General features: G+C 48.6%; 1 protein-coding gene across 1 annotated transcript; it reads right to left on the bottom strand.

The window, feature by feature from the left end:
• Positions 1-8682: 8682 nt before the first annotated feature.
• On the bottom strand, positions 8683-13705 carry LOC109393922 (G-protein coupled receptor 183-like). The gene is made up of 3 exons (XM_019663654.1): positions 13613-13705; positions 13431-13496; positions 8683-10531 (listed from the first exon to the last, which is right to left on the bottom strand). Exon 3 carries the CDS (start codon positions 10516-10518, stop codon positions 9451-9453), a length of 1068 nt encoding a protein of 355 aa, XP_019519199.1. The 5' UTR covers positions 10519-10531; positions 13431-13496; positions 13613-13705; the 3' UTR covers positions 8683-9450.

The following is a 13705-nucleotide window of genomic DNA, read 5'->3' as shown; positions in this document are numbered from 1 at the left end:
CAGCCTTTTCAGCACTTCCAAATAGTAAACTTGGTTAACTGTTTGTCCAGTTGGTACAAATTCATAATGAATAATCCCTCTGATATCAAAAAAGGTTAGTAACATCGTCATTGCAACAAGTTCACGAACTTAATTGTCAGACCTCATAACATTTGTATTATGAAATATTCAATGAAAAGCTTAAATCCCCCAAAGAAATCTCACATCCCCTCCTACAGGTTTGCAGGCTTTTTGTGGAGGTTCAGAACAGAAGGGCCAAGTGTACCCCTATGTTGGGAGTGCCCTAGAACCCCAGGTCAGCTAAATAGGAATGCAGCCCAGGGGCGTTAGAACCAGGGGACGACGCGCACCTTGGGGAACTTCTCATGCCGCACCCCTCATTTCACAGTAAAGATGCTTCTGGATGAGTCCCTGATGGGAACTGAAGGAGAAAACAGCATTGCCTCAGACCTTACAGCATTGTCCCATACATACCTTACCCCTCCTGACCAAAGCTGAGGCATCTTCAAAGAGCAAAGGGCTATTCTGTCTGACCTGGGCTTGTGATTTGAGTGGGAATTAATCCACTCCAGTCATGATGTATGCTCCCGGCTCAGCCACACAGGGGTCAAAAACCATCTCAGGGAGATGCAGGGTACAGATCTGCTGTCCTGCGGCCAGCACCTGACAGGGCAGGAGGCAGCATTTCGTAAAAAGCCCCAGCCCTTTGGTGGACCTTCCAGGAACCCGTGAGCTAAGTAAGTTATGCTCATGTTGAACCTGACAGGTAACCAGCAATTCTCCCAATGCCAGTGATTCCCTGCTGGGGGCCTCCATCTACCAGGGGCAGGAATAACCACGAGCCCCCTGTGGGCAAGGGCTCAGCCACCAGCTCTGCCCCAGCCTCCCTCCTGCAGCTGCCTAGGCATCCAACGAGTGAGTGAGTGCGCAATATTAACAAAATTTCTACCCATTTGGAGAATGGCCACCATTCTTAATACTAGTGACACATTCCAGAAGCTCTCTTGTCCTAGGCTGGGGGACTGGTAGTTAGTCAATTCATATTAAAAAGTTGGATAAAGTGAAGAATATAGAGAGAGTGAAGCCTATATATGAAATACTTTAAGTTAAAACATGTCAATATAATTGATTCACCAATCTTCTGGTGTCAATGTAACCAAGGCTTTTTTATTTATTTTTTTTTAAGTGGTGAAAGAGCAATTTATTAGAAGAAAAAGTGCACTTCAAAGAGGTAGAAGCGGGCCCGAGCAGAAGGCAGGGGCGCAAGGGCTATTTAGAAGAGAAAGTACACTAAACCAAGGCCTTTTTTAAAAATTATAGTTGTACTAATTAGACATTTGTCTTTCATTATCCACACCCACATTGCCTTGTGTATGGGTTCCAGTTTGGATTAATTTTTTAAAATCAGCATGAGCGCTCAGTGGAGTAATCAGAGTGCGTTTCATCCTGGATTTTAACACTTTTCCCTAATGTCATATAGTTGTTACACTCACTCTTATTTTGACAGAGGTTTTCCATTTGTGAGCAATTCACCTTTATCAAACTTTCCAAGCGTTCAACTTAGTTCTTATGAAAAACAATTCTCTCTATTCACCTTTATACTTTATCGGTTTACATAATAATTAAATTATTTAATTTTGATAACACCTGACAAGAGACACTTTGAGAACAAACACAGCTGTCTCTTGGTGAGCGCAGCACCCGCCTTGTGGGGGACAGAAGAACACGGGCTGGAGAGAGGCCACCGGTTGTCATGAGCAGGCTGTGTGCTGTGGGTGACCCCTGGACCCACACCACTCCTGAGCTGGTAGAGTGGAGTCTGCTAAGGGAATTTCTATTGTAGCTACAGTCATCGAGAATAGTGGAAAAGGTCATTCAGATTGGGAGACTCGCCAAAGAGCTCTTCTAAAGGGCAGGCATTAATAAAGTGTATGGCTCTGCCCCTTATTTCTTACTCTGCTTGTTAGGTGACCCCCAAAACCTCACTGAGCTTGAACAAATGAGTAACAGTGCATCACTAGCTCTGGTGCCAAGGTCTCGGGGACAGGGTTTCTTGCTCAGCTCCCCAGGAGCACAGCCTCACCTTTCAGCTCTCGGCACCCCTACCTCACACAGCGAATGTCAAGGTGGGGGCATAGACCCAGATGGACAGGACAGTTAGTTTCTTAGCCCCTGAGCCAGTATCCCTCATCTTGTTCTCTCCGGCTCTGCCATCCTTTTTTTTCCTCCTCTCTCTTCTCACGGTTCTATCTCCAACATTGCATGGCTACTGGGCCCCACACCTGCCACTGTTTTCCTGGATGAGAGAATAGATGCCAGCCAGAGGCTAAACAGGTGATCAAAGTCAGGCTACCCATGCTAAACCAAAAAAGAAAACCACTAAAGATCCTAAGACAGATACATGGCAAAGCCCATGAACTCATGGAAAACCAGGCTACACTTACTGGTTTTTACTGGTCTTATAGGCAGAAATCACACAGTTCTCAGAGCTGGAAGGGACACCAGCGATCCTCCTGACTAATGTCCTCCTTTCACACATGAAGCCAGGATCTGGAACCACCAGTGACTCACGGAAGCTCCCTGGAGCCCAGCAGGCCTGCCACCCACATCCTGTGAGTTCCCCATCCAGAAGGAGTCCCCATCGTCCCCCGGCCCCAACCCCTGGGCTGCAGTGGGCTTACTTTGTACAGTTGGAGGTAAAAGGCAGAGCTTCCCCAGGAGGGTGCCTCCGGGTACTTGACCTCCTTCACTGTTCTCAAGTGGGCTGGTTTCACCAGCTCTGCCTGAGGAGGTGACATCAGAGAGGCTATGGAAAGGACGTGGTTACCATTGGTCTTCTCAGTCATTTACCTACAATTACCAGAACTGTCTGTAAATATATAAGATAAGCACGTGGGTAAAACAAGAGATAAGATTAACAGACTTCTGCAGAAGTACTTAACAGAGTAGGGCAGTCAAGCAAGCCGGAAAAAAATCATCTTTAGGCGGTAAGACGGATGGGGCTGTATGTGAAAGCTGTTCACTAAATTTGAGTCATCAACTTGACCTAGGGATAAAAACCATAGCAGAACTGTGCTATGTGCGTGGCAACCCAGGCATGGAACAGTCCAAGGCACTGGTGCCCCTCCTACAGCCCCAGCCCATTGGCCTTATAGTCAGATATCACCTGATCTTCTCGTAGACATGACTGCAGGCTCACTCTCCAGCGTAAACACGTCACTCACTTCAGATAGAACACATTTTCAGCTCTTGAAGGTGCCTAAGAAAATAAGTGAGAATAATAACATTTGCTGTATTTTGGCTTCTCTTATTCTTTCAACAGCTAGCAGGAGGTGTGAAGTCTAAAAGAAGAGAACAGTGTCCATTCATTTTGCTTAAATAGTGTAGAGAGAGTACGAATGCTGAGTGGGTTTGCTAAGACTGCCATAACTAAGTACCATAGACAGGGTGACTTCAACAACAGAACTGTGTTTCCTCATAGTTCTGGAGGCTAGGAGTCTGAGATAAAGATGTCGTCAGCAGAGTTGGTTTCTTCTGAGGCCCGTCCTTGGCTTTCTGCGTCTTCACATGGTTTTGCCTCTGTGTGTTCTTGTGTCCTAACTTCCTCTTATTACAAGGCATCAATCCTTTGGATTAGAGCCCACCCTAATGACCTCATTTTAAAGACCTTATCTCCAAATACAGTCCCATTTGGAAGTACTGGGGGTTAGGACTTCAACATATGAATTTCGAGGGGGACACAATTCATCCCATAACAAATCCCCTGGGGATGGAATTAAGGCACTTCTGACAAAATGACCCTCCACACTCTACTCCACAATGATGATGATCACTGAGGTTACAAAGGAGGCAGGTTACTGAGGCAGCCATTACTTTGCAGCCCAGTTATACAGATCCACTGGGAGGCAGCCAGGTAGGTGTGTGAGACAACACTGGTTCTCCAGGTACAACCCCTCAGGCCCCCAATCAGCTGTATGACTCAGGGATGTCAGTGGCCTACCTGTACAGTGAGGAGACTTCCTGCCCAGTTCAGCTTACCTCATGTGTCCTGTGCTATACTAGACACCTGCACTTATCTGTCCCAGGAGCACCAAAGCCCACCTTCTCCAACCCCCAAGCACTATCTTATCCCATATTCTCTATCCTGGGAATGACCATCATCAATTCAGTCATCCAACCCAAAACCCGGGAGTCTTCTCAGACACTTCTCCTAAGCTCTTCTCCCATAGCCCATCAATCTCCACTTGACACATTGTGTTGTCATTGCCTAATTACACTTATGTAAACCAGTAGTGTTGCCTACTGGTCTACACAACCCATGAGGTTTAGAGGCCATGTCTCCACTATTCCCATCATATCACCTGAGCCTAAGATAATACTTGATAAACGTATGAATTAATGAAGAAATGAATGTTGAAGGTGAGTGTTGCTCCAGAGAAAAAGTGTGAATTATGGGAGAAACAGGGTATCCCCAGTCTGCCCTTTCTGCACAGGCCCTCTGCCATCTCTCTGAGCCTCCCCTGTGTTTAGGGAAGACAGCCCTTTATGTTTGCAGATTGAGTTGAGGAGTGTTTACCAGGACTGAATTCCTGGCAATGTGCTACCTCAGTCAGTTTCTAGCAATTTACACCTCATGTGCAACTTACCGAAGGGGATATACCAGGCATGAGTGCGCGCGCGCGCGCGCACACACACACACACACACACACACACACACACACACACACACACACACACACATAGAGGGCTCCTTGCTTCCCTGGGGTGGATCACCTCCCCACCGCCTTTTCTACTGAAGAGCTACTAGAGGCAACAGAGCATGTGTCAGGGCTCCGTGGAATCAAAGCATCTGAGCTCTGGAAATGTGGCTTTAGAAAACAAGGCTTTCCTTGTTAAGGAGACCACTTCATGGACGTTGTGGAGGCCTGACCACTGCATTGTACACCTGAAGCTGATGTTGAATAATATTGTATGTAAACTATTATTTAATATATAAATAGTCACAGGATGTGGAGTATAGTGTGGGGAGTGGAGTCAATGGAATTGTAATAAATATGTATGACGTCAGGCAGGAGGAGTGGGGTGGTGGATTGGGGGAGGGGGGTTGTCACTTTGTGAGGGGTAAAAAGTATAACTATTACATTGTTTTGTACACCTGAAACTAATTTTTTTAAAAAGGGGTGGAAAAAAAGAAAAATACTTAGACATTAGAATAGTAGTTGGTAAATAAAATAATAAATATTGACTTCCAATTAAAAAAAAGGAAAAGGAAACAAGGCTTTCAAGGTTTCAACAGTTACAGAGGAACCAGGGTTCAAAGTCATAAGACATTCATGTTGCCTGACGTGTGATTTGACCAGCTTACCACATGGTTGGGGTCCCTGAGCTTGGCTGCCCACACATGTTGGGTGACCTTCTCATTCTTTATGCCCATCTGTCCCATACGCACTTACATGATGACGTGGAAAAGAAAACTGTAGTGAAAGTTGGACAGTGGTTAACTTGTGGTGTGCGGTGATGTCAAGGAATCAGTGATTCTTAGTAGAAACATCCTTTCTGGAGAAAACCAAAAGCACATAGGAGCATTTGTGTATCTACGAACTTAATGTCAAGTGATTAAAATCCTTAGAAGTCATCACTAGACCCTCTATCTGATGGTAGAATCCCCAACACTTCTGTGGGTGGGGCACAACTTTGTCCACCCCCAAGGACTGGGACTTGGGGACCTCATTACAGAGCCCTGATTTACAGGGCTGTCCTGGGCCCTTAAACAGTCCCCTGAACTGAGCTCCCACGTGGAGAATGAGAAAGCCCTTTGAGGGTGCCACCCTGGTGCTTCTATTTTGATAGAGGGTTATTTTGATAAGACCTGAAAAATAACCCATGACAGTTAAAAAATTGTTTAACCAACGACTGTTTAAAGCAGACCCCTCTTACTCCTTCTTCCAAGGCTTACCCTTGAAGTGGGGCTCTGAGGTGGTATGGGGGTTTAGAGCTGGGGAGAGGTCAGGGATGATGGGCTGAGACTCAGAGAAGAGTGCCTGGGGAAAAGGGTGTTAAAAAATAGGTGACATTATGGGTTGAATTTTGTCTTCCATAAAGATAAGATGAAGTCGTAACCCCCAGTACCTGTGAATATGACCTGAATTGGAAATAGGGTCTTTGTAGGTATAATGAATTTAAGATGAGGTCTTTAGGGTGTGCCTACTCCAAGATGGCTGGTGTCCTTATTAAGAAAGAAAGAGAGAGAGAGAGAGAGAGAGAGAGAGAGAGAGAGAGAAAGAAAGAAAGAAAGAAAGAGAAAGAAAGAAAGAAAGAAAGAAAGAAAGAAAGAAAGAAAGAAAGAAAGAAAGAAAGAAAGAAAGAAAGAAAGAAAGAAAGAGAAAGAAAGAAAGAAAGAGAGAAAGGAAAGGAAAGTCATGTGAAGACACACACACACACAGGAAGAACATCATGTGAAGATGAAGGCAGGGATCCGGGTGATGCTTCTACAAGCCAAGGAACACCAAAGATGGCCAGCCAACCGCCAGAAGCTGGGGAGAGGCCTGGGGCAGATTCTCCCTCAGAGCCTCAGAAGGAACCAGCCCTGCCAACACCTTGATTTTGGACTTTTTAGCCTCCAAAACCGTGGGAGAATAAGTTTTTGTTGTTTTAAGCCACACAGTTTATAGTACTTTGTTACAACAGTCCTTGCAAACTAAAACCACAGGCAAGCGAGTCAGACGCTGGTGAGTACATCCAAGGAGGACCAGTGGTTCTCAAACCTGAGCATGCCACAGGCTTACCCAGAGGGCTTATTCAGAGTGCTGGGCCCCGCCCCCAGGGTGGGTGGTTCAACAGGCCTAGAGTGTCACTCAAGGATGTGCATTTCTTACATGGCCCCAGGTGGTGCTGCTGCTGCTCGTCTGGGGACCACACTTTGAGAAACCACTACTCTAGAAGACAGGGTGTGGCCTGGGCATTGGAAACTTCTAGCCCCAGTAATAAAGAGATGTATATGCTCACTGATATGAGTTGTGCCAGCCCACCTGGAAAACTTGAGTGACACACTTTTCATTTAAATGACTTCTTCAGCTTTAAATGATTTATGCATGTATTGTTCCATGGACTCCCACAATAACCCCACCTGGTAGATATTACAGCCCCTGTTTTAGAGACAAGGAAAATGAGGTTCAGGTGGGGGTGTAAATCCTCAGTAGTACTCTTCTCCTAACTCCCTGAGCCCCGGACTCCATGCTCAGAGCCTGGCCTTCGAGCATCACTGACTAGTTCATCCCTCAGAACTCAGATTCCCCTCAGCTTCGTAAATCACACCCATCATCACCCTGTGGGAAAAGAAAGCCATCCACATCCACCTGCAGCCAAAGCTGCAAACCAAAGGTGCGTCTCAGCTCCGCTCTCTCTCCCACCCATGGTTGCCACTTTCTGCAGGATATCATGATCTGGGTCCTCTTTCCTGATCCTGTTTTGTCCCAAATGCCCTCCTGATGTAACTTTCTCCTTCCTGCTTTCACATGCTCGTAGTGAACGGCCCCAAGCAGCTTTGGAGCTGAGGAACCTGGAGTACAGGTGGATGGATTATGAGAAATGCTTCAAAGAGTGGTCAAGAAGGATTTACGATGCCCGAAGTCAAACAGGTCTTGGCAGCTCAGCTGGCCTGGCTCCTCTGCAAGGAGGGGCCTCCTAGTTACGAGGGCAGCTCTTATGGTTGCCTCTTGTCACAGGCTAGGCTGGCGAGGCCCCTTCTTGCCACTTCCATTTCCTTTGACAAGTGCTGGGTTAGTGCAAACGGGGTGGGAGAATAAGCTCTAAACCTCAGCCAGGTGTGGACACAAACTGTTAGGCACTCATGAGAGTTATTCAGAGAAGCCAATGACATAGTGTGCAGAGCCGGGCCTTTCAGCTGAGGTTCCACATCTTGAATTTCAGATTCTCTGAGCCTTTGCTCTCCACCCCTGAAGGCCGGAAGCACCTCCACTGTGGGCACTGGCCATCGCAACCCCAGAGCTGGTCTTCAGTGCTGGCCACAGATGCCCACATCCATGTGTCTATAGGTAACCCTGGAGCTGAGTGTCCTCCTGGCTTGGGCCCCAGGGGGGCCATAGTCTCATGCCTAGAACTTTGACATGAGTCCCAGAGGTCTTTTCATGGCATGCAATGTATCAGACTGCATGAGAGGAATTATCCTCATTCACACCAACCAGTGAGAATGGACAGAGCACTAGCCCTCATGAGAACTGTAATGCAAGGGGCAGAGAGAAGGAGGCTCAGTGTAGGCATGTCTCAGAAACTTATAGTCTCGGTGCCACCAGAGACAATCCCCCTGGAGAGACCATAGTGTAAATCTCTACTAGGAAGAGAGTCAAGTGCCCAAAACCGAGTCAGAAATTGCAAGATGCATGAAGCAGATCATCAGGAACAAAAGGGAGTCACGGTGGGGCAGGGACTGGGGACAACTTCACAGAAGACCCCATCTGAAGCTTGAGTGTCAGGTGGACAGAGAGAAGGGCAAGGAGCTGTCCAGGGGCCGGAAAGGCAACAAGCAGCGGTGGGGGAGAGGGGCTGGGATTTCTGCAGCCAAGACAGACATCGCATCGGCCCTGGTGCTCCCTGCACTTTGGCAGGGAGATGCGTGTTTTATTTTACAAAATGCAAAATCTCCCAAGTCAAAATGTTCAGTACATTGCTTTAAACTCAAGGAGGTGCAACAAAAGGTTTGTTTTGATCTAATGCAAACACACCTAAGTGGATAAGGACTTTCTGACATGCACAAAACAAGTGAAAAACCTGTGCCTGCTTTTCTGCCTTTTCCTCTTTCTCCTACTTTGTTCCCAATTACACAAGTAATACAGGAATGCTTTCTCATTGCACATGAGTCAAGCCTTTCAAACAAAAGTTAACACAAAGTCCCTTCACGCCCACCCATCCCTCCCACTCCCCAACCCCGGAGGTATCCAGGTCAATAACTTGGTGTGCATCCTCCCCGTGTTTTCTTACTTTTCAGGGAAACCTCGTCATTTTTGTAAATGCTAACTCTAAGCTTTCACCAATTTTGGCTTGGAAGGCGGCGTATTTTTGCTCTTTATCAATTTTGCCTCCCCAAATTTGAAACATAGTCTAAACTATTGACCAGGTACTCAGCCAACGATTCTGTTGGTGGTGTTTGTCTTTGCTGTGAAAATACTCTTTTCCCAGAAGAAACAGCACAGACCGCTTCACCTTCAAAGGCCAAGGAGTGTCATTGTTATTTAGTACAATACATTACAGGTGAATTCATCATGAAGCTAATAAAGTTCAAGCTTTAGGGCTCCTCACTTACTCCCCGAGACTCAGTGTCTACTTTTGTATTTATTATTTTGTGTTCTTTATCTCAAAGAACCCTCCTTCCCCCCAAAAGTGTATAAGCTTCTGGCCCCAACCCTGGATACAGTTTTAAAGCCAAAGGACCCATTAGACTTTATTTTCCTCTAAAGGCATGGAGCCTGCAATCTGGCTGATACTTTGTGTTTCTGAGGAAGCTCTTCCCAGGGAAGAGGGGGAGGAGGACTCTGAAGCTCTGAGTTTTAAAAGGCCAAGGAGCCATGTCCTGTAATTTGTGGATGCAAAGAAGTAAATGATGGGGTCAGTGCCGCAGTTCATGTTCATGAGGCACACGGTGAGCTGAAGGGACACACTGAAAGCCCTCTGCTCAGAGCAGGATGGCTGGGAGAGCAACTGTCTCACCATGAACTGGATGATGTTGAGGTGGTAGGGGCTGAAGCACACAAGCACAGCCACCAGCACCATCAGAGTGAGTAGGCAGGCCCTCCAGTGGTGCCCTTTCTTGCTTGTCAGAGGGTTGTCCCGGGCCATCCTGCACAGCTTCATGGTGATCTTCACGTAACAAAATAGCATGATCCCCACTGGCCCACAGAAGTTTATAACGCAGGCCACTAGGACAATGAGGGGCATCCTGAAGACCCCCTTGACGCTGACGAACTCCATGCAGGTAATCTTGCCTGCCACAGGCTTGGTCATGGAGATCAAGAGCAGCGGCATTGTCTGCAGCACCGCCAGGGCCCAGACAGCCACACAGACGAGCCTTGCTCGGCTGGCTCTGCGGAGCTGGGGACACTGGTGGATGTGGACCACAGCCAGGTAACGGTCCACGCTCACGCATGTCATGAGGTACATGCCCCCATAGGTGTTCACGTAGAAAGTGAACGCCGTCAGCCTGCAGAGTCCCTCACCAAAAGGCCAGCTAAAGTCCAGCATGTAATAGATTATCTTTCCAGGTAGGACCAGTGTGAACAGGAGGTCAGACACTGCCAGGTGGACCAAGTAGACACCTGTTGAGTTGATCTTCTTGCCCTTTCGACAGGCAAGGAAAAGGGCAAGGATGTTTCCCAGGGCACTGAAGACCAAGAGGACTGTGTAGAACAGAGAGAGCATCACGCTGGCCGCCCGGGGTGGGTGGTGAGGAGGGCAGAGGCTGGCATTGTGGGCGATGCTGCTTGGGTCAGCTGTGCTGGAAGCCATGTCATAGAGATCCCTGGGAAGACAAAACATATAAAATGTAACATTGAACCTCTGGGGTCACACCTCTTCATAGCGATAATTAATAATTTGCTGAGCCAACATGCACATGAAAACACATATCTCTTTTTAAGTAAACTTTTTGTTGGAAATGTAACATACTGTTCCAGTTACTATTGCTGTGTAACAAATTGCCCCCCAAAGGTAGCAGCTTCAAACCTACTTGATTATGCTCATGGTCAGGTTTTGAGCAGGACACAGTGGGAATTATTTTTCTCTGCCCCCCAATGTCGGGAGCCTCAGCTGGGAAGAGCCAGCAGTGAGGGGTGACTCAATGGCAGAGGCTGGGACCACCTGGAGGTGACTTCACTCACATGTGTGGCAACTAATGCTGGCTTTTGTCTGGAGCCTCAGCTGGGGCTGTCAACTAAAGCGCCTGCACATGGGCCCCTCATGAGACGGGGGCTTCCTCACAGCATAGCAGACTGAAGGTAATTAGATTTCTTACACAGCACCCTGAGGCTCCAAAAGAAAGTGTACCCAGTAACTGGGTAGGTGCTCCATGTATAATATTAACCATGTCTTTTATTTTCTGTATTCTGACACGTTGACACCTTGGGGCCTTGCTGACTCTGGAGGGACTGCCCCTCCCTGGGGTTAGCCAATTCCTCGAACATGCTTTTCAAATGCAAACCAACCAATCCAGAGCCACACCCCAACCACCTGCTTTATTGGGCTTTCACACTCTGGGCCACTAGCTCCCTGCCCTAATGGCCCCACCCAGGTACCAGACAACCCAGGCAGCTGCTATATTCCAGAGCCCCTGAAATTATTCAAATTAGCCAATCCTAAACCTGTTTACCCTGTCTTGCCTGTTTCTTTCCACAGAAACCACATTAAAGGCTCTCGCTGTCATTTCCGCCCCTCTCCTCCTGTCTCCTGACTGACCTGGTGCTTCCTGTGCGGCCCCCTGTGATGTGGTATGCCCCTTCTTCTTGGGATCTCCGTGTAACGATCTATCTTTTTCCATGGCAATCGTCTCCTGATCTGTTGGCCTTACTGAACCTCAGGTTTTCTATTAATGCACCTTCTCTAACCTAGCTTCGGAAGTTTCGTGTCATCACTCCCACCACCCTCGATCGGGTAAGAGCGAGTCACAAGCCCACCCAGCATCAAGAGAAGAGGGCGTAGCCCCCACCTCTCAATAGGAGGAATGTCGAAAAATTTGTAACCATTTTAAAACCATAACCCATACACGCCAAAATGTGCGCACATCGTAAAGGTGTACAGCCTGACGGTTTTCAAAGCGCGAACACATCCATGTGATTAGCACCCAGATTAGGCAGCTCACCTCACCAGATGCTCTCCTTTGCACCCTCCTATCCTCTCCCTCCACTCAGTGGTACCCACTATCCTAACTTCCGGAACCACAACTTAGATTCAGACCTCAGTCCTTCACAAAGCCCTTGATGCTGACTCTCTGAGCCCAGAGATTTCGATCTGCTCAGAGACTTCGGATAAGCAGCCCCATGGCCACCTGCCTGCCCTGGGAGAGACAGCTCGCCTGGGGAAGTGGCTGTCCCTTCCCACAGCAGGAAGCGGCCCCTCTCCCTTCCATCCTGCCCCGCAGTGCTCCCTGGGTTTCTCCCTAGTTCTCTCTTTCTCTCTCTTATACTCTCACACACATACTCACACACTCTCTCACACACGCACACCCCTGTGGAGGTGCGACCTGGCACCCTAGGAGGGGGCAGGATGATGCTGTGGCCCTGGGAACTGAAGCCCCCCACCCCACTGAAATTGCTGCCCTCTGGAGTGAGCTCTTCCGAGGAAGAAACACAAGTGCCGATGCACTCTAGGAGCCTTGCCAGGTCCCATTCAAGAGGGCGGACTCTTCTCTGTCCCTTCCTTCCCTGAGTAATTTGGTCCTCAGGCCGCTCTGAGCTTCAGTGGCCACCAAATGAGGTGGAGGACTGTGGGGAGGGGATTCTGTGCTGGAGTCAGAATGAGGACACGGCAGGGAGAGCTGTCTCAAGGGCCACCTTTAGCTCAGGAGAGTCCCAGCTACAGGTCAGCTCACCTTCTAGAATCAACTGTTCCAGTCACAGAGCAGCTATTTGACGCCTGTTTGAAAGTTGTGTATCCCTTTCTCTGTTTGCTCAGGACTCATGGGGCACAGGGAAGGAATTGGCTCCTGAAGAGACCTCAACCCTTGGCAATTGTCCGCCCTTCCTGACACTCCTGGCCTCTTCCCCAGGACACATCCCCTGGCAGCCTTGCTCTGCCAGGCCTTCAGGACCTCAGGCCTTGGGGCTCACCCCGAAGCCCACCTGCTTCCTCAGCCGAGTGCCTGTGCCCTTCCCTTCACCACCCAGCATACCACACAACCCCTCTAGCCCTGCTGAGTGCCACCTCCTCTCTGAAACCTCGCGGTCTCCGCAGAATTCAGGGCCACTCCGCCCTCAGTGCTTGTGTAGCACTTGATGGCAGTTCTCTGGTGCTTTCTCACAGTGACACACACCTCAGTGAACCTCTGCAGTTTCAGCACCTGAGCCCTGTGGCCTGCCCTAGTCCTTTTTTTTTTGCTATTTGGCACAGAAGAAATGCTCTGAACCTTGGGTCCTGTTGGAAGCCCCATGGTCCCCCTTCCTAGGGACACCCACAGAGAAGTCACATCCACACCCAGAGGAAGGGTGGGCAGGTGCTGTCACAACTGTGAGTCAAGACAGAGTAGATCCAAATTAGGAGCTCTTGAAAGATGGGCACACCCTCAGGCCCTAATGCCTCATAACGGCACTGCTTCCAGAAGTTTCTAAAGGTTGCCCTTAGTTTCTGACCCAGTAAAGCCAGCCTGGGCCTCTCAACAGGTTTTCCTCAGTGACTTGAGGCTGATGCTGGCCTTCGATCTTTCTCACCTGGCCTTTCCTTATGCTCAGACCGGGTCCTGGGCTGGTGAGCTGGAGTCAGAGATGTTCTACCTGCTGACGACAGAAGCAGAAAGAGAGGGTGTGTAAAGAGGGGCTACAATCTGAGCCTTTCTCTTGGAGCCCCTGCACTTTTCTCATGCCCTGAGAAGAGTCACATATGGTCGACTTACCTTGCTCACCAAGGGCAATGCAGAGAGCCCAGCAGAGCCTTGTCCAGTGGCCGGCTGCCTTCTTGGGTGGTCCCAGAGCATCAAAGATGCCCC

The sequence above is a fragment of the Hipposideros armiger genome, unplaced genomic scaffold (assembly GCF_001890085.2).
Source record: "Hipposideros armiger isolate ML-2016 unplaced genomic scaffold, ASM189008v1 scaffold_397, whole genome shotgun sequence".
NCBI lineage: Eukaryota > Metazoa > Chordata > Mammalia > Chiroptera > Hipposideridae > Hipposideros > Hipposideros armiger.
This window is presented reverse-complemented; position numbering and strand designations above follow the sequence as displayed.